At 37.4% G+C, this 22,385-nt stretch overlaps 1 protein-coding gene across 2 annotated transcripts; it reads left to right on the top strand.

Moving 5' to 3' along the window:
• The first annotated feature begins 5,668 nt into the window (after positions 1 to 5,668).
• Positions 5,669 to 14,363, top strand: ccdc107 (coiled-coil domain containing 107). 2 transcript variants are annotated; one of them, XR_009927831.1, is made up of 7 exons: positions 5,669 to 6,002; positions 7,246 to 7,463; positions 7,596 to 7,665; positions 7,766 to 7,856; positions 10,048 to 10,157; positions 10,716 to 11,272; positions 12,832 to 14,363. XR_009927831.1 is itself a non-coding variant. In XM_062443352.1 (6 exons), the coding sequence occupies exons 1-6, from the start codon at positions 5,861 to 5,863 to the stop codon at positions 11,129 to 11,131; spliced, it is 1,047 nt and encodes a 348-aa protein (XP_062299336.1). In that variant the 5' UTR covers positions 5,669 to 5,860; the 3' UTR covers positions 11,132 to 14,363. The 2 variants fall into 2 exon arrangements, 1 of the variants encoding a protein (XP_062299336.1); XM_062443352.1 differs by having other exon boundaries at positions 10,716 to 14,363.
• Positions 14,364 to 22,385: the final 8,022 nt, after the last annotated feature.

The raw sequence follows: 22,385 nt of genomic DNA, 5'->3' as shown, positions 1-22,385 counted from the left end.
CAATATTGATTTAATACCAATATATTACCCAGCCTTACATTGAACACATCTAGTGTCATGTATGGATATGTATGGATATACGTAACTTACACCCTGTTGTCCCAGAGGCAGCAACGCAGAAGAAACAGCAGCAGCCTGACAGAGTGAGACAGGATGTGACAGGACAAGACAGTATTAAGGTTTGGTGTGTTTATCTTTTAGTTAGGCTTCCTTCATTACATACGCACTTCCTGCATTATAAATAACCCCTTGGAATTGTGGTAAACATTGGCCTATTTTTTCCCCCGTATATCATGTATGAGAATGTGCCCCTAGTGCTCGTTCATGTAAATTTTAAGTGCAAATACTAAATGGGTGAATAAGAGAAGAGGGATGGTGACCTCCCTCTATTGAAAGAGCAGCTTAGCTTCACTGTCATCTGTAATCAACCCAACAAAAGAGGCCAAAGGTGATCTAGGGTCACATGGCTTACAAACAAAGTCATTCAAATACATAAACTAACCAAAATATTCCCAAGTAGAACAGCCCACCAGCAAAAAAAGCTGGAAAAAAGACCAATATAGTAAGAAAATGATGGTGCCAAACATTCGTCAAAGTGATTAAGTTTTCTCAGTAACTTATTTAACCATCAGAGAGAGCCGAGTATCTTAATTTTGTCTCTCATGATCAACTGTAAGTGTAACTACGTTATCCTAACAGAGTTACAATGGTTGCATGTGTCACATCAGGTTAAAGAGTATGGGTTAGAAAGACGTCTCTGTATGCTCTTCTTGAACTCAACCGTTAATGGAAAAAGTAAAGCCAGGAGGACAGGGGGAGGACTGCAGCCCGACAGATGGATGGCAGAAACCTTACACCAATCTCTGGGTGAGGAGGGAAGCACTTGTGTAAAAGTTTTAAGTAGAAGGACCAGTCTGATCAATAGTGGTTTAACATCAATTCCTAATCGTCAGTGCTGTACTTACCAGAAAAACACATTTAGAATGGTTTTGATATGATCTTTGACTAGCCAGTAACAATCAACGCTAGCACTATGCAAGGAAACCTCCTTTCAGGATTTCGCAAAGGAAGAAAAATGGTGTTTGCTTTGCATGCCAGATCACTCCCTCTCTCAAAACGCACAATTTTCCATGTCAGCGATGCATGCTTATCTCTGTCTGACGCTCTGTTGCACAAACACCTTCAGTAATCCAAAGGGCTACAAGCCAGTAAACTCAATGGTGTTCAGGTAATTCCAAGTAAAACACGTAGTGTAGTTACTGGCAGGCCTTCAAGGAAAACAGTCATCTATGAAAACAAGCTGTGTCACCAGCCTGGAGTCCAGCCAATCATGAAATATAAGATAGAAACTAACAATAAACTGAAACTAGCACACAGCTATCACTCAGCCCATGAAAAAAGGAAAAGTAAACAACACAAGAGTGAATTGCGGGAACAACAAGCAGGTATTTCCCAGTCCATCACTGGGTACACCGATGTAGATTTACAATGGTTGTGGATTACAGCAGCTTGTTCAAATATTTATAGACTGGGCTGACTTAACAATGGTTGCTGACTGTATAGAGCAAATAGCATAGAGTCAAAAAGAAACAGAAACTATCAGCTACAGCTGTTTTAAACACCTTGCTCAAAAAAAAAAAAAAGCTGGAGGGTGTAATTGATAAGGTGGAGCTACCACAAATATGAGCTGGGGATTTTAATGAACTTTGTTTTGTGGTAGTAAAACAAAAAGACTGAAATGGAGTTGTGCAAGACCAACACAGACTTGTAGTATTCAATTACGGTCGGCTAACATGTTTCAAGGTCAGTCAGGCAGTGAATTCATGCATGGACACAACATTCATATCAGCTATCTTGCTAAAGTTGGAAAGGGATATAATGGACAGATACAAAATGTATCTTTTGTTTGATTATGGTTTTATAAACAGCTTCTATCAAAAATAGACTAGGTGCGTATAGGGCTGGTAGCGTTTAAAAAATGACTATACCAGTACAAATCCAAGTACTGATACCAATTGAGTACTTCGTTCGAAAAACCCATTCCACATTTTGAGCACTTGCTTTTATCCGGTGCAACAGGATACTACTACAATACCAATCGGTATAGGTTTATTTCGGTCGATACCTCAAAGGTATCGAGTATTGATACCCAGCCCTAGTTGCGTATGTTTAACAAAGAGTCACTTCTAGGGAACTGCTGACACATGCTGCAGCACATCTGGTGGGATCACAATCATTGAGTAGAGTGGCTGCAATCGGCTCCAGAATGTAACATAGCCACACCTGGTTGGATCAAGCTGTAATAATCAAGTGTATGTTTTCATAATTATCTCGAAAACCTAAAATTAGCATTCATTTTTCACCTTTTTAATCTCTCAAGTCATCTGCTTCTGGTCTTCTGCTCTAAAAATGTCTTTTTTTATTTTTAGCAATTTTGGAGTTGTGCTTGGAGTGTTTTGGGGCCACAAACAAAATCTTGTTTAAGGCCAGCAAAATCCTAGGGTCAGCCCTGCACCACAGACCAAGAATAGCTCCCCTGCTCGGTCTTATTTTCAGGCTAACCTAACCTTCTCCTAGCTAATATTTAATGGACACATATGGGAGATGTTACAAGATGACAAATGTTGATGATGATACTAGCATCTGATTGATATCTCATGGATTTCATGATACCAGAACCACACAAGTCATGTCAACATCAATGGAGACATTAAATGGTCCATTAGCCTAATAGACAAATAGACCATAATGGTGTATTTGTGATAGGGTCAGAAAGTGCCTTTTTGTGGTTTACTAAAACTCTAATTGATTCACTTAGGGGTCTAATGTTGTCTTGAGTAGTACCAACTTCGTATTAATTTCAAAATGGTATTATTAGTTTTATAAGTTTTAGACTCCTGCCTGATTTTTAACTGTGGTCCCTTGATTTAAGTAACCTGTGAGTCTTGCAGAGTCCTAGGGCTCTGAATGAATCCTTAGGTGGTGTTGTGAGCTCTTTACTTGTATCATCCTTAAATTTTACCCAGTGTTTTAAAGTGTAGCCCTGCTGTTCAAAGCTGGGCTTGGCCATATATTAACACATCCCCCTTTCAGCGACGACTTCACTTCCTTAGAGGACAGAAACAAGCATGCGTTCCCTACCCACTTTTTATTAAGGTACACTAAATGCCACTAAATGCTTATATATTTCAACACACTATGGTACTCAAATTTCACCAGCTTTGACAGAAGTGAGTGATCAAAACCACTCAACAAATTATGGAATCACAGCTTCCAACATTAGGAAACATTAACAGAACTAAATGCATCCAGAAAACCCTCAAGGGTCCAACTTACTCCATCAATTCCATATTTTTTCCTCAGCTCTCTGGCAGAAAGGTTTCTGCCAGAGAGCTGAGGAAAAAAACCAGCAGGAAAAACAAGCTTCTCTCTCAAGGTCCTTGCACATACTTCATTTTGCATAATTTTTGCATTGAATTTGATTAACCTTTTGTACTTGTACAGTCCCAAACTGCGAATCTTGAATCTAATGAAGGAACAGTTCAAAAGAGAGCTAGTCTTGTATTTGAGGACTAAAATGCGCAACAAAAATTGTTTTAATAGCTTTGCACAGTAACACAGTATAAAGATACCTTTTAAAAAAGCTCCACTTTCCTGACCTTAAACATAATTATCTGCATATATGCAGATATATACTGTTATTATGATTTTCTACCTCTATCTGGGAATATAATTACTCTATGTAGAATTATTCTAGTTTATTATCACAGGACAATCATGTGCTTTAGTACAGAACATTATAATGATCAACTGACTTACAATGTAAAGCATTAGCAGGGTACTGACATTGTACAGTGTACATTCAGTACATATCAAAGTCAACATTATAGACCTAGCTTTAGATTCCATTCTTTTTTATATTATTTTTATATATTAAATAAGTTCAGACAGTTTCATGTCTGTATGTCCTTCACATTTCTTTAAATCCGTTCATCCAATCTACTTTAAACCGACTGGCTGCATTGCTGGGGACCCAAGGATGTGCATGATACTGCCAGTACCATGTTTCATAGATGGGATGAGGTTCTTATGCTGGAATCCAGTGTTTTTACTCATTATGAAACAAAATGCTTCTCATTCAAGTCGAAAAGTTCGAATTTGGTCCTCATCCATTCATCCACAAAGCATTTTTCCATTACCTTTTCTCTTAGCCACGTGGTCTTGAGTAAACGTGGCTTTTTTCCTTGCAACTCTGATATATACATTATTGATATTCAATGTTCTCCCAATGGTGGACTCATGAACATTGACTGTAGCCAATGTAATAAAGGACTTTAGTTTCCTAGACATTACCCTGGGGTCTCTTGAGGCCTCCCACACTATATCACACCTGCTCTTAGTGTGATCTTTGTTGTTCAACCCCTCCTGGAGGGTAACAGTGGTGTTGAATTTCTTCCATTTGCCTGACAGTCAACTGGTAGATTCCAAACTCTTTAGAAATGGTTTCTGTAACCCTTTCCAGCCTGGTGAGTATCAGTAGCTGTTCTTCTGTTCTTCTATAGTTCTCAGATATCTCTTTTGTTCAAGCCATGACATAAGCTCAGAATTTGATCGTAAAGACCCAGATTTATTTTCTTAAAATAAGGCAAGGATTCCCAGACGCACACTTGAGTGTCATCCCATTGATTGCAACACCCAACTCTGACTTCCCTTTCAAATAAATAAAAAAAGCTTTGAATATCGCAGTATTAAAGCTGAGAGTCTGCACTTTTAGCACATAATAATTGTTTCATTTCAAATCAAGCATCTTGAAGTACAGACCCAAAATAACAACATTGGTGTCACTGTACAAATACATATGAATATAACTGTACTTGTCTCTGCCTAGAAGTATTTGGGTATTGGTTCTGCATGGCTGGATTTGGGGAAAACATGCACATTTTTTTTGTAGCAATGCCTCAATACTCTTTATGTTTTACAACAGACTACACAACAAACGAGGTCATACGTCGCCCCATCTGGTGAGAAGATGCTAAACATATTTCGAAATTCAGTGAAGGAGCATATTGATTTTTGTCAATTCATCTGGCAATTGTGATTGACAGAACACATTTTTTCTAGTCATGATCTACTCTGCTGCAGGAGGTTTACCTCTTGGTGTGCTCATCACCTCATCTGAAAATGCAGACACATTAACAGCTTGGATCTCCCTTCTCAAATGCATCCTCCTTTAAATCACTTCTCAAAACCATTTCTACAGACTAGCTTTTATGTTATGTCGTTTGTTTATTGTTACTGTCTTTTATTTCGTTTTATTTGACTTTATTTTATTTTCATATTATAGTTTCTTCACCTCCTTACTGTATTTGATTGTCTTCTACTTTCATCTTGTTAATTTCGAGCAATAGCAGGAACCTGGCTCTCTTAAACCTAAATGGAATGGAGCCTCAATTAATAATATTGAATAATTAATGTTACATTTTGTGTACATATTTCCTGTATTGTCTGTTGGTATGATGGTGGTGGCCTAAGACTTTTGCACAGTACTGTATATATATACAGATTATGGGGTGCAGCTCCGCCCCTGTGCTATACAAATAAAGTTATTATTATGGCGCTTTTATTCTGAAAAGGTCCCTGACGGAAGTCCGGTTCTTGTTTTCTCGGCGGAGCAGAGCACAGCTGTTCTGGGCCGTTCTGGCTTTTTGGACTCTGGTATCGCGTTAGTTTTGTTTCATACATCAGCCTGACAGCTAGCTGTGTCTCTGGTTGCTTCCGGCTCTTTAGCTGCATCTTTCCGCAGCTCGCGTTGCTCTTTTTCGGCGGCTGTCTCGTGCAGTGTGTGCGTGTTCACGGGAGGATGGTTTTGTCAACATCACAACAAGTCGCCCTGGCTTTCACGGCGGTGCTTTTCACGTTTGTAGTCCTGCCGAGGTTGTTCGGCGTCGGTGGCGGGGCCGGGGCGAAGGAGACGAGGTTTGACCCTCGCTACAGCAGAAAAGGTAGGGTATTTTTAGGAGTGTCGTAGCGGGAAATGACTCTGAATAGCTGCATGAAGCGCACTGGGCTGTTAGCACCAGCTGTCGGGTGCTAACTAATTTCCAAAATAAAAGTCAGAAGGCATTGATTCCACATCCCACTGTGTGGTGTTGCACTGATGTTTCAGCGCCATTAAGACTTGAGGTTGCCCATCTAGACATGTTTTAAGATGTATATTTATAAATTGCATAGTAATGTGTGTCTAATATGATTTTTGTTGAATAATAGTTTAACTATCTTAAATCAAGGCCTTAAAATTGTTGTAGTTGTGACGTCACAAATCCTGCTCTTAGGCCATTTAAACCAGATTTTCAATGAACACAGAAACTTTCCACTTTCAGCAGATGAAACAAATATGAAAACAAACTGTACATAAATAATGTTGCACAATAAAGCTCAAACATTTAACTGAAGGAAAAAGAAGCCCACAAAAAACCCACAGTTTGTGCCTCTCATGCATTACATTACACTGCAGTCACAGAGCAAAGCATTTATTTTCCTGAAAGATATTGGAAAGTGTTTCAACATAACTGTAATGCCTTTCTGAAGGTATTTCCACAAATCTGAATGCGTCTTTGAACCATCCAAAGTGAAAAATGATATATATTTTTCATTTGATCAAAGTCTTCTTTATGAATGGGGTTGCATTGATCCATCTCACATCAGGGCAGTAGTCATTTGATACATTGGGGATTCTTTTTTTATATGAGGAAATTAACAAGGAAATTAGGGTTCATCTGCTATTTCAAATCACAGGAGACACAATATTAGTTTGATAATAAAAATACAATTTTAACAATAAATGTAATATTGTCATGCTGCAGAGATGCTATACCTACTCATAATATTCTACAGACTTTAAGAAAGCATCTTTGTTGGGTACAGATCCCTGCAAAAATGATGTAAAAATGATCATTCCCTCTAATATTGCAAATCATTTCCCCCATTAATAAACTTGTATTGAATGTTGGCTTTAACTTGTTAATTTCCACACTGCAGCTTGAATAAAACATCACGATGGGAACCTATGAAGCTTCACACAACACCACGACCTGTACCATCATATACACCAACCCCCTGTTATCATGTGACTTCAGTTCCATACTTAGAACAGGATAGCTCTACCTGCCAATTAAGTTAGATGCGGTTGAAAGGTGGAGGAAAAGCTCGTAAGTGGATCTTTTGAGTTTGGATTATTTCTATTAGCAGGTCCGGGCCCGGGCGCAGTGAGAGGCCAGCCCATCAACTCGAACGCTCCTGGCTCGCCTCAGTCCGCCGAGAACATGCAGCAGATGAAGAAGCTGATGGAGCAGGAGCTGAAGGGCGACAAGTTCAAATCCAACAGCAACAAGGGCTACGTGTTCACCCTCATGCCCCTCTACGCCATCGGGGTGGGAGTGTTTGCAGCCTACAAGTTTCTGAAGGTTAGACAAAGACGATGCCGAAATCATGAAGATGTAACCGCTCTGAATATCTGCGGTTGCTGCTCGACTGCTTATGCATTTACAACACACGAAGCACTAAATGTTTATTGCCGCCTTTTTTTCAATTTGTAGATCAAGTCTGCAGACGACCAGGCACAGAAGGACAAATTTACAAAAGGAGCCAAAAAGTCAGTGGAAGCAGGTGTGTGTTTCATACGTTTAGGATGACTGTTTGCTCTGATATTTACTGACCATGTGTAACTGAGACATCTGGGTTTATGTGTGTGTTTGTTTTTGTGCAGAGAATCAGTTGAATGAACTTGAACAAAGGCTAGCACAAACCGAAAGGATGCTTAATTCCATCCTCACCCAGCTGGACCCGCTTACTAATTGGTGAGTGATGATTATTTGCTTTCTTCCTCTCTGCTAACACCCACCTGATTGAATTAAAGATTTTTTTTTTGTCTACTTTGTGTGTACCAGGATGCGGTTCTAAAACAAGATCCCAATTTGATTGTATACTTGTAGTACTAGCTCAACCTTTTGTTTGAAGCACTAACTGTACTGTGACCAGAGATGTGGGATGACGTGCATGAAGCTGTTTACATGAGTAGATCATAAAACAAAATATTTGGCATGGGAGCTTGTACACTGTGTAAGAAAACGACTCTATGAGAAACATTTTAAATATTTGATGTGAAGTCTTTGGGCAGAGAATACACCCACTTTATTTTAGAAAACAGGGTATCAGAAAGTGTATATTCAGTTAGTTAGGTCCCCTCCAGACATGTTGTAAGATGTATAAAAAATACTCAGCTGGGACTATTAATATGTGTTTGATATGGTAGTAATGTCTTCTATCTCTTTTTTTGTTAATGTTTTGTTTTAATTTTCCTTTGTTCAATGAATATAGCAATATTTATTTTGAAGAGCATAATTGTTGGAAGTCTTTATTTATATGTGGCTTTTGTCATGTCATCCCATGTTGGATACATGGCACAAATTTAAAAAAAAAAATCATTATTGAAAGTAGAGCCCGACCAATACTGGATTTTTGGGGTTGATACCGATCATAGGGAATAAAACAAAAAATCTGATATCGATATATCGGCCAGTAATCTTATATATTAGTCAGTGACAAATAAGGGTTGGCAAGATGATCAATTCAAAAATATCTTTAGAAAATAGTTTTAAAAGCAGCATCAGGTTTGTTAAAATGTACATTTAGTATTTTTGTTGGTTTTATATCATTTGAAATGACATTTACACTATTTTTAACCAAAAGTAAGACTGAATGCTCCTGAAAATGTCAAATGGTGTAACCACAAAAGAATGATAGATATTAAATATTTTATCCACCTACACTGTATTTAAGTGTAGTTATACAAATAATTACTTCATTTTAAAACAAAAAACAAAAAAAATTGGAGTATTTCTACATTCATTCATGTATTCATTCAATCATTTTGTCAATATTGAGCACGACATCCTAAAAACAACCATTTTTTCTAAATATGTTTGGTCAAATGATTTTTGTTATAAAATCTAGTGTTCCATTGCTAAAGTGGATTATATTTATTCCACTTTTTAATTCACATTTATTTTCCTGTATATAATCAGATTTTTATGAAAAAATACTGGTTACACTAATTGACAATGGGTTGCATCTCCTCATTGACCTATATATGGGTCAATGACGTATAAGGATTTAGAACAGCTCAATTGTAGAATAATAAAAACAAGCATATCTAATGCAGTAGTTCAAACATTCAGAATGTTGTGTACCTGAAGCTCCATATTATACATTTGAAATTAAGTGATTTTAGTGGGTTTTTCAAGATTAATTGGCACTGGCCTTTAAAAAGAGTCATGTGGTGCGACCACGATTCATTTTGAATTAATTAATTTACTTAACACGCTTCACATCTTTTTTTACAAGTTTTCAGTAAGATAAAGTGTTTGGAAACAAAGTATTTGCATTTTTTTTTAAAATCTTTGTAAATGATGGTCTTTTATTTATATAAGACATTTCAAGATGAATCATGGTCGCACCAAATGACTTTTTTTTCAGGCCAGTGCCAATTAATCTTGAAAAAACCCACTAAAATCACTTTCAAATTGTAATATGAATTTTCAGGTACACAACATTCTGAATGTTTGAACTACTGCATTAGATATGCTTGTTTTTATTATTTAAAATTGAGTTGTTGAAAATCCTTATACGTCATTGACCCATATACAATATGTATATAAAACGCACATTTTTTGCAGTGTGATTATCAAACCTTTGTGATGCAGATATATAATGCAGGCATGATATTTTACAGTTTAACTACAAATACAGTGCACTGAAACAGTAAACTTCACTGGGAATTTAATAATTATAAATTCCTATAAATAGTAAAACATATACGCATAATTAAACTTTAAGTAAAAGAACCAAATAAACATAAAATGCTGCATATTCAACATATTCTTTCCCTTAATCCACAACAACCAGTTAAAGGGCAGTGATCTGTCTTTCACTATGCTGCCATGCAGAGATAAGTCAATCTGCAGTTTTTCTGCTCTCGTTTCTCTGCAGCGTAAAGTCGGTGGCGCAAGACCAAAAGAACGAGATCATGAGCCAACTCCAGACCATCCGGTACCTGATGAAGAAGAGAGGAATGGACTGTCCGCCACTGAACATCAATGGTGAGCAGCCGCTGCCTTTACACTGAGAGTCTCTGTGTGGCGTCAGTGTCGTGACAGAAATAATACCCAACTTGAAATTCAACCTTTCAGCTTTAAAGGTCTAATTATCATTCCCGAATGTGGTTGAGCTGGTTCACCCCGGATTACAAAGAACACTTTGAGCAGTGGCAAGTTAAGGTTATGAAAGCATATCGGAGCCATCATAATTACCCTTCTGTCATGACCATAGACTGTAAAAAAAAAACAAAAAAAAACGACCAGCTCTACGGTGACATTGCAAAAAGAAGACAACATGCAAATGAGTGATAGAAAACCGATCCTTTTTTTTTTTTTCACTGCCTGCCTGGTAACATGAAAATCTGACTCAACTTATTTACATAGCACATGTCATACAACCATACAATCCAGCTTTATTTACATTTCACCTTTCATGCAAAGCAGCACAGAGCAAGATTAAAGTGACACGAACATGACGGATCAAAAGCATCATAGATATCAACTGACAGATAAATGTCAGTAGATAAATATCAACATGATGACTTGTTCTGTCTCTTTCAGAGTCATCCTGTGAGCGTAACCTTGATGAGCTCATTGAGTCACTTGGGGCCAACGACACCTCGACAGCAGATGCTTCTCTGGTGGACACGCGGCCCTCTGCTGGGACAGCTGCAGCATCTGAAAAAGTCTATCAAAAACCTTTAAAAGCTAAAGATGAAGCCGCAACAGAAGGTGAAGACATGAGGGAGCTAATACCGGAGGAGTCTGACGGAGAAGCGGAGGAGGAGGAGGAGGAGGAAGAAGAAGAAGAAGAAGGGGATGAGGAGGAAATGGAAGTTGACAGAGGAGAGGATGAGGAAGGATTAGAGGATTGTGAGATCATGCCTTCACTAGAGGAGTCTCCCGAGACAAACATTGAGGAAGTCAGAGCGGAGCAGCCTGCGTCCGGCCTCAGGCGACGTAACAGGCCTGAATGAACTTACTGCACTGTACAGAAATTATTATTAATATTTATTATCCGAAAGGCTTTCATTCCAAAAATACTATGTTAATCTATCTCCGTATTCATCACACAAACACATCTAACACATTCATCCAAAACAATAACTTCCATAAAGGTAAGCTGTCTAAAAGTAAACACATGGGGCTCTATTTTCCTGTTGCCAGCACAAAACACCTGCTGTAGGTCACATGATCAGGGTCAACAAAAACAAATCTGAGTGCACCTGCTCTTTTTTTCTATACACTGTAGGTGTAGTGTTTGCAGAACATTGCGTGAAGTGGGTTCATTGGATGATGATGTGCCTTTTTTAAAGCTGAATTCATGTTTGTGGTGATATACAGATAGGGGATACATTAATGAAATGTGTGTTTGTCTCCAGAACAGCTTGTCAAAGAAGTCTCTTGAACTATAACAGGAGGATATAAAGCATTTATTCAACAAATGTTCCCTCATTTGCTGTTAAATAATGGCCAAGCTACATGTGTCAAAAAGCGCTCACTAGAGACACCTGGTGGTCAAAAGAAGTCACAGCATAAGTCACATCATAATAGGGGAAAAAAAGGAAATACCTGATTTTCAACACAAAACTAGCACATCATTGATTTTCATATGCAAACCTGTTTCCTGTATCTGCATTCATCACATTTCTACACTCATTCCTTCAGGTTTTTCCCTTTAGCTTGTAACCCATCTGTATGATAATGTGATCCAGTCCACACAATAACTGGATGTGTGGTTATAGTCTGCTCATACAGTTTAAATCAGCAATTGATGATCTGTTACTACCTTCGTTCAATACAGACTGCTTGAATGATATTCCTGCTGTCAGTTATGTTGAATTAGTACTTTTGGTGTAAATCCAAATGCTTTAAATGTTTCTACAATCATGTCTGATTGATAAAATGATTAAGTAATCATTTGTTGTGACATTGTGCTGCGAATACACCAGGAGACGATGCATAAAACTCATAAGATTCGCAACTTCAACTTTGCACAAATACAGAAATATGCATATGCTTCATTTCCATCAGATTTATAAAGCTGTGTACTCATGCTTGTTTTTTGTATGTCAGTCATTGTAAAACTGGTGCACATGCAAGACAAGTCTCATTCCCACGCCTGCAGTTAGCCAAAAGTGGAGGTAAACCTTTCCTTTTGACAAGGAAGAAGTTATCAGCGGTTCTACTGCATTGATTTTAATTCTTAAAACCCTTAATCCTTTGCACATCAACATGCATGCCTGCTCCACCACTTGTTATACTTGTCAAAAAGAACAATGCTGTTTAGACTGGCTGACGACAAACAAAATTCTGCCTCGCCATATTTTCTATCTCTACCTTATATTGCCTTCAACTTACTCTAAAAAAATATTTGTCAATGTGTTGGAAATGGCGTACGCTGGGTTTTTATATGTTTAAATGTATATCACAATGTTAAAAAGCCAAGTTGATGTACCAACAGGGTTGTGGATACCTCAACTTCTTGTTGCTCCTCTTACTTATGCACCATTTGTTCCATAAGAGACATGGGGAAAACCCAACATATATTTGTTTGTTTTTGCCAACATGAAGATAGAGCCCCTAATATCCTTTTCGTAACACTAGTTGTCACCTTTTTAAACTTGCCTGATTTTGGAATGAAGATAATTTATATACATTGTTGTTCACTGTTTAGGTTTGTACATGCTCCGATGCCAAACATTTAAAGCTTCCTTGATCCTGGATGTTGTCTCAGAGTCATGGATATAAATAGCCTGCTTGTCCTTACCTCACCTTCCTCACCTTGGATAACCTATCAAACACAAGTCCAAGTTGACTGGGTTCCAATTAGATGTTCAGTTCAAGGGCCCATCGTGGCTCACAGTCACGTCTCACTGGGATACTTAAAAAGGAACAGAGCCGTCGTTAATGGGATTACTTCCACCTATGCTTCACCTGTTATGAGAAGTCAAATGGCCTGCTGTGAGAAAAGTATGTTGTTGTGATTATTCGTCTATGATTAACACCACAGGACACACGTGAAGGCAGTCAGACTACGTTTCTTTAGGTTAGTCTTGAGAAAATGTGCTTTCATTGTAAATCTATGCTACACATCCAGTGACTTAAAGATTAATACAGAAGTCTAACCATAAATAATTCAGATTTCCTTCTTTATTTTTATTATATATATTACATTCTTTTGTATCACGAAGCAACTGACACTAATGCTGCTGGATGTGATGAGCCTACTTACATAACGGAATATTAGAATGTACATTGTACAAGGTGTGAACTTGGGCTTGTGGTATATTTATACATCAAAACATGAGTGCATGTTTTTGTTTTTAAATTTTTTTCTTGTTTGCCTGCACAATGTGACTGCATGTCATTTAGTAATTCAACAGGTCCATGACGGTCAACCAGAAACACATTTATTATTAGTTTGTACTGTTTTCACTGTTACATTTTTACCAATCCTGATCCAACTAGGTAGAATACATCAGAATATAACCACATAATACAATTTATTTCAGTTATCACCTTGACTTATATTTTAATTATTTTTTTGAAATTGTGTTATAATATCTTCAGGAGAGGGCACTGTGGGAAGGCTTTCAGGTTGTTTCCATGTTGTCTCTTGTTGGGTTACATACATCAGACTACTATTAGTCATATGGAATACTGACCCAAATTTCAAAATACAAACACATTTTAGACCATGATTTAAAAAAATAAGTCAATTGTGTTGGTTATTTGTTTGAAGTGCCACAATAATACCCAGAGTACGATTACAGCACTTGAGTAACATGAGAATGTATGAAGAATTTTAGATAATATCTCCACGTTCATGACAGATTAGCACTGTACAACTGAGGATGATGTCCATTCATTTCATTGAACTGAACTTACTAAATTTTGTGTATTTTTTGCTGTAATGATAATCCAAATGTTGATGTAACACAATCTGCTTAAAGTGTGGTTAAAAACTCAATTTCTGAAGACTAATATCCATAATGACAAAACAAATGTATAATTTTAGCCTGAATTAGCTGCCAATGTATTAGCAATCATATTGTCACCAAATTCATTGCCATGTCATGCCACGGACAAATCTTTGCCTTAATTTAATTTGTAAAAGGTTTGTATCATTTCCTTATTTATGCATACTGTTAAATTTTTGTGTTCATTGTTGTGTGTTTCATGTGAAAGTTGAGTGAGAGAACTCAACTCGCCTTAGTAGAAAATAAAACCAACAAAAAAAGTGATGTGGTTGGCTGACTGTATTTTTAGTTGGATTGATATTATTATTATTGTTGATGCATTAATGTGTATGTTGTGTTTTAATGTTATAGCATGTTGAGATGGAGCTATTTATTTAACAACGTATATTAAGAACAATGTATATTTTGTCGTGTGCATTTTTAATATGCAAAGTAACCAGGAACTGCAGTTGAAATGTAATGCTTGAGGAGTAAATAGTGCTTAAACCTGCAATAACAGTTTTGGCCACTTGGAGGCAGCAGAAACCATCTAGAAACACAGCATTGACATCCTATGCCTTTTGATGAGTCAATATGGCAATCATGATCAATATGGCAAATAGTAGCTTATTTACACACCTGGCAGATATAGATTGATTTAATTCATGTTTCTGGCCAGTGTGTGTTCGCCAGGTAGCATACAGTAGGTTTATCAGAGGTTTTTCATTGAAAATTTGATTATTGTGTCCAGAAATGACACTGTTGCGAATGAATGAATGAATGAATGTATGAATGGTGAGACTGAATCAATACAATGAGTTAAGATGCTAAAATGCATCTCAGAGCTAAGGGGAACTGAAGAGCCGGGTGTTTATCCTCAGCAGGTTTGTCACTATGAGCAACCCCTTTCACATACTCAAACCATTGTTAACAGAGAATATTGATTATAGCAATTTCAGGTACAGTACCTGAGCAAATTTACTTTGAAATGTAAATGTACAGCCAGTAAGAATGATAAAGAATATGTTGTCCCATCTTTACAGATGTAACAAGTGAGTTGGACCTACCAATCAAATCCTGAGAAGAGTTCATCTAATCAGAGAAAATAATTGAAAACACCTGCCGGAGTGAAACATGGACATGTAGAACCTTCAGGTATGTTTGTCATACTGCTATTTTTTTTAGCTGCATGTGGTCGGCAAAGAGTATATTGTGTTTGACCTGGTATGTCTTCTGATTCTTTTTTCAAAATCCTTATAAATCATTGTCACCAAATTTAATCTGGAGACTGTCCCACTTTGTGTGTGTGTGTGTGTGTGTGTGTGTGTGTGTGTGTGTGTGTGTGTGTGTGTGTGTGTGTGTGTGTGTGTGTTTGTGGATTCAAGCGGAAGTAGTTGTTGAAGTTCCCTTTGTATCCTGCAGATGGCGCCACAGTAACACAGTCAGCAGCGTCTTGAAAGTAAGAAATGTAAAAAACTGCACTAGGTAAGTAAAGCTTATTATATGATATTTCAACTGATGAAATACTCAGTTTCCATTTATTTTAGACACACAGTAAATAAAAAGCAGGTGTTTTTAAAGCTCCTTTCCTCATTAATCCCAACAACCTTTAACTATGTTGAAAAGTTCTCCAAAGTGTCCTGGTGAAATAAACCGCCCCCTTTAATCATAACTTATAATTAGACATCCAGAGTTTATTAATGACTTCCTCTCTTGCAGCGGAGGAAAAAGATCTGGGATTCATCGTAAATTAGCTTGACTCTCTCAATTAGGAAAGCAACATTTAATCAGCTCAGTTTTCTTCCAGTGGGATTTCCGCCTAATTCCTTCCAAGGGCCCCTGGTTAGTAGGATAATTTGTTTCTTATTGTACTCCATGGTTGTGAATGGAGTTGAAAGTGTTTGCAGCAGGAACTAATTCCCTCCACCACTCCCTTCAGGGCTACACTGGACTTCTAATCATACCCTAAAAACATTCTCCAGAGTGTTATTGCATTGGTTAAGTGTTTTTTATGTGTAAAGACTGAAATGTTTAAAGCGTGCTCAGCAGTGCTTTATATGCTTATTGACACGGTTTACATGATCAACCTGATGACTTGGCAGTAATAGTTAACTGCTGCAATTGCTTCTGTGATGGAATTACACTAAGCTTTATTCCTCAGCTACTGTATCTTCATCAGGGCAATATAAAGATAAAGTGTCCTGGAGATGTGCAATTAGTTTGATTTTGATGGACTTGTGTTAAAATGAACACTGCTCTGCACCTCGCTGTGTACATGTCTGAATATTAGAAATCTGTGATAGAATGAACAGTGAGCCAACTCTTACAGGCAATTCTGACTTTAATGTCCATTCATTACACTAAGAATCTACTGCATTCAGCTCTGAAGATTCCTGGTGATTTTTGAGACATGAAGACAAAACTTTGTGAACAACTGATCAGATTGATTGTTTTGACTCTACAATCCCAAGCTCTAAAAGCCTTGCTGAAGCTATTCTGGGGTCCCTATTCTCAAAATCCAAAATAGTAGCATCAACAGTGTGAAAGTTGTAGTAATATCCTATTTATTAGTACTTTTGTCTTATTCGTCTCTTGTTTAATCAGTTGTAAACGCAGCACTTCTATATAACTTCTATATGTGGATGTGTTGCTATGGTGTTTGTGTGCACAAAATACAGCAAAATGCGTTTTTATCAACTGGTATTGCTATGAATGGCTAACCTGGCTAAAACAGTTTTTTTTATCTCTAAACTGGAACGATTCCAACTCGAGTGTGACGTCATTCCCAGCTCCGACTTCCAACTTCTAAAGGTAAATGGAACGCAGCACAACACATTGATTAGGCTTCAAGGATACACACAATGAGTATAAACATAAATTAGTTTGTTTATAAGAAAACTCCCTAGGGTACCTTTTTTAATTTTGTAGTTGTTTAAAAATTACAGGTGAATATCACAATTTTTACGTGCTTATTTTAGCCCTGATCATGATAGAATGATATCATGATAAAACATACTTTGCAAACTGGTGGCACAGAGTTTGAGCAACCAGGAAGAGAAATTATTGGTTGAATTATAGGAAGTGTAAGATCCAATACTTTTGGAGCTTTTCCCATACTAAAAGTCAGGATATTGTGGACTCGTCTTCTTTGAATCTTTAGTGTTTCAAAAGTTCCCCAACTCTATTGAAGTACCATACTAAAACACTTAAGTGTCTCTTTGAACAAATGAGTAGTTATGTGATGATAAGGTGGAACATTACTTCAGAGGATGAAATTGGTGAGAATAAATGGAAAATGTTATCGATAAATTTTGTTTGTATTTCTAATGAGTAACATGCACATGGATGACCATTTTTTTTAGTTCAGTATCATAATTTCAAGTGTCAACTTCAACAAAAAACAAAGACAGTACATGTAGCCCTCTGACCCCCACTATAGAACCATTCTGCCTTCTTACTGTAGTAGAAATAAAACCTCAACATGTAAGCATTTCTTTTTTTTGGACATAATTGAAAGGGACATTTGAAATAGCAGAGTTTTTATTTCACGTTTCAGACAAAGGACTGTCCTTTTTTGGTGTCTGAAGTCAGCAGGATTGTGTTGTCAGTCCTCTGGGAGGGAGGCAGAGGTATTGTGCTTCATCAGATATAAACCCAGCATAGAGTCTGTGCAGAATGATACGGAAAGTTCAAACTGAAAGGGCAGAAGACTGTCTGACAACATCACTGTTCTGGAGAGGAATGGAATATATTTCAGTAGTATCAACAATTAAGTAATATAAATGGTGGCCTACATGAGGTTTTTCCTTTATTCAGCATAATTAATTGCTTTTAAAGGGGACCTATCATGCACATTCCCAAGTCTATATATATATTAAAGGGCTTAACTGGTATATCTTTGCATGATTTATAGTTGAAAAACTCCTTATTTTCTTATACTAGCCCTTCATGAAAAAAGGTTCATTCAGCTCCTATTTCTTTAATTGATCAAAGTTTATGTGTGTAATCATATAAGGTACAATCACAGTGAAATGTAAGAGAGTGTGAGTAGAGTAGAAAGGATACGAATGGTAAAAAATATATATATGTGTATGATTGGGTTGTGGGTGGGGGTGGGCAGTCTTAGGTAGTATTTAGGATTGTAGTGGCCTGAGGATAGAAGCTCTTCCTGACCTCTCAGTGCTGATCTGGTGTATCTGGTGCCTTCTTCCTGACTGCAGCAGGGCGAAAAAGACATTATCTTGGTGTTTGGTTCTGATTGGCCAGATTCCATAAACTGTACCTCTGCAAACTTCTGGCAGCTCCAGAGGCTACATAAACAAACAATAATACTGAGATTTCACTACTTTTTCACATTCTTACTCGAAATTCTTTACTTCTCAAATGCGTCTGTATAGATTTGAGTTGAAATCGGACAATAGAAGCGGACAACCAATACAACAACACAATGGAACAACCGTAGTAACTAAGACCAACTGCAGATGGGCATTTGCGGCCATGTGTTAACAATCTTATGTCATTACAAGGAAGAAGTAGAAACCCTGGCTTTTTACTTGTACGGAGCATTTGACATACGTTCACCTCAAGTTTTGGACCTTTGACCATTTTGACCGTTTAATATAGGTTAATATAATACATTCCCATACTATACCTCCTCACATTGGAACTGGTTTCATACTTCACAAAATCGTCTACTTAGAAAACAGTGGCTATCATGGTATCATACTCTATTCATGACTATCTGATTGATGGTATTGTGTAGTTGAATTGAAATGAGCCAGGTCTGTCTGTCTAGCCACCAGGCCCCTCTGGGACTGATTTTGTGGCTCTACTTGGGGAAAATGGACTAGCCAAGGACCTTGGCTTTCCAATAGACTTTTCTCTTCTTTTTTTTACCCTTCAGTTCCCGATAAAGATCAGCAATCTGGCTGCGCTATTTTTAGTAGAGATATTACAGGGAGGGCGAAAGGGGAACGAGAGTCTGGCTCTGGATGCTATTTGCTTCCTGTATCGGTCAGTGCAAGGATAGCTGTTTATACTGTAGGCAAGGACCGCCTTTGCCCACAATAGTCCCTAATACTTCATCTTCTGTGATGAATGGCCTCATTAGTAAAACATTAAAGGGCCGCAACACCGCAAAATTCACCGGCTGTTTCATTTTAAATTGAAATGGGAAGCAGCAGGTCGTAAAAGATGATTTATTGTAAAACAAAAGATGTTTGTTCCAATGGGTCCATGCACTGTATGACCTAAACAGACCTCTGTTGGGGAAGTGTAAGAATTCCAGTAAGGTCGACTTCATTGTGAAACTACATTGAATAAATGTAATCGAAACACGGTGGTCTAGTCTCTCAAGAGATGGTGCAGCAGGTCCCTCAGGTGCATGGGCAATCGTACTTCTACTCTGCTTTTCAGACACCACTCTTTCAGTATAAAACCTTAACTGTGGAAGCCGTTTTCTGCCAGGAAAAGAAAAGAATGGATGAAAAGTTAGATATGATAAGAAGGGAAAATATTCATATAGGTAAAAATGATCAAATACTAAGTCAGAATTGAGAGATAGCATAAGTCGTTAATATAAAATGCTTAATTCAGAGATACTAAGTCCAACAATTGACTTGGTGTCTCATAATCTTGACCAGGGCTACAACTAACAATTATTTTCATTATTGATTTATCTTCCTTTTTTTTGATTGATTGTTCAGTGAAATACTAAAAAGTAGGGGAAAACTCAAACCTCACAATGCCCACAATGATATATTCATCATTTGCTTGTTTTGTCAGGCTAACAGTCCAAAACCTTAAGATATTAATTTTAATATTTCAATTCATGCTTTACATATATGACAGAGAAAAAGAGCAAATCATCACATTTGAGACGCTGAGGCCACTTTTGATATTTACTACTTTAAAATAACTGAAACGATTAATCAATTATAAAAACAGTTGTTCATTAAATTTTATTTAATTAAACTAATTGACCTAGTTTGACTTTCTTAGACGTTTCTCATAATTTAGTTTGTCAAAAAATAAACTTGGTATAAGTTTTGATCATGGCATGACCTTAACATATATATATTTTTTTTCTTTTTTCTTTTTTTTGAGGCAAGAATGGGCTTCCATACCTGATTTTATGTACTGGCTCCAACATGGATTGTTGCAGGAGATTTTCATTGATGTTCCTTAAAGTGGTCAACACCAAGACCATACCACTTATTATAGCCCAGTCTGCCCAAACAATCCAATACACTGTCATTCTCAATGGAACATTCTATATTGTAGTACTATATTATGTGTGTCCTATATAATGCAAGGTAATAACTGCTCCTCAGCTACAAACATAATGCCAGAGCATTCCGACATGAATTCCCTTAAGCTTCATTATAGTTTCATTGACTGTAACTTTATAGACTCAAACTCTAACTATAACTGTTTGTTATAGTCTTGCTGTGCTGTCCTGCATATTTGTTTCAGTACTAACGTTTTATTCAATACAAACCTTTCATACAAATCTTATCAGCACTACCCTTCCCTTCTTTGTAATCTACGGTAGCCTGCAATTGACACATTTTTACGACAAAGAAATGATAACTAGGTAATTAGAACAGATACCAAAGATGAAAGTCCATTATAGATTAGAGTATGGGAGTCTGGCAAGTGTCCCATAGAGATTAGAGTCTGGCAAGTCACTATGTTGCCAACATGGGTAAACAGTAGTAATGACTTGTCACTACAAATGTAAATCTCCACTGTATCTGTAGCAATGAATAAATACAATTAATTAAGACCAAATTGTGTAAGCATAGCTCCTATTAAAACAAAAACGTCATGTTAAAACATACATAAATAATCATTTTACATTTTTTCTAAAGTAAGTGGTTGTTTATTGTTCCTTTCCAATTTTATTCCCTTTCTTTGCTGATTTTAATCAAGAATGAGTAATTAGGTTATGCAGAAGTTGCAGTTTTATAAAGCAGCATTACACCAGAGAATAATGATGCATGTAATTATAGGCGAGCCACCCGCTGTGTCTCCTCCTTGATTGAGCTGTGGTGAAATTCCCTAAAGATGTCACTCTTTCCCTCTCATACACTGTAGAGACTGTCAGATGATGTGCCTTATGCCAGACAGATGCTTCTTCTCTGCTCTCATCCACAAACTCTTTTTCGTTTCATAAGCGCAGAGATTTTTTTTTTTAGCATCGCTGTCGGGACTGTAACTCCTTGGTTGTGTCAGTGAGGTACACCACCCGCTATAAACTCTCCATGAATAAATGATGTAAGCAGCATTATTCTAAACAAGTATAGAAGAAAGTAAGTCATACCACCAGTATTACAACCACTACTTTCTCTACTACTATTTCTACCTGCCTCTACCTCCACAGCTTCAGCCTTTGATTGACTGTAACTGATCTTGTATCACCTTATCTCAAGGTACAACTCCAACTTTGGCAAAAAATGGTATGTTCATGTAAGATCCCATTAGTTCTAGAAACTGATAAAGACAATACATTGTTAGGGTCCTTAAATGCAACAGAATACACATAAACACAATGCACAGTGAGTGGGAGGAATGGGGGTTAATAACCTCCTTCCAGGTTAATCTGGCCCTGCATGGCATCTACTACAGCATATTACAAGTATTATTACCACTACTGCAGCCAGTGGGGCTACTACCTGCTTCTCCCGCTACTATTATCACTATGGCATATTTCATTATTACCTCTAATAATATAGCTGGTGATTCAGTTTGTGCAGAGCACATTGGCTACCTACGGAGCCCCCGAGGGGACATGGAGGTCAAGAAAAAAAATCTGTACTTATCTCGGGATCCCGACTTAGCTATCTCAGGATCTCGAGATAACTAAGTCGGGATCCTGACTTAGTTAACTCAGGATCCCGAGATAAGTACAGATTTTTTTCCCCTGCTCTCCGTGTCCCCTCAGGTGCTCCGTAGTGACGTCAATGTTCTTCCGGGTCAATTTGGTATCATGGAAGACAAGAACAACAACAATGGAGCAGTTCTTAGAGTTTTATTTCAAACTTGGCCTCAAATAGTCTTCCAAATCCTCCTCCATGGTTCCACATTGCCTCTTGAAGCTAAGTTATCCCGATGGCTGCTGAACTGATCCGGAAGTACATTGACCTGGAAAAGTTATCTCGGGATCCTGACATAGGTAAGTCCCGACTTAGTTATCTCAGGATCCTGAGATAACTGGCCTCTTTTTTTTTTTTCCACCTTGTTTTTTTTTTTTGCCTCATGTCCCCTA

The sequence above is a fragment of the Scomber scombrus genome, chromosome 22 (assembly GCF_963691925.1).
Source record: "Scomber scombrus chromosome 22, fScoSco1.1, whole genome shotgun sequence".
NCBI lineage: Eukaryota > Metazoa > Chordata > Actinopteri > Scombriformes > Scombridae > Scomber > Scomber scombrus.
The sequence above is the reverse complement of the archived record's forward strand: the minus strand, read 5'-3'. Positions and strand labels throughout refer to the sequence as shown.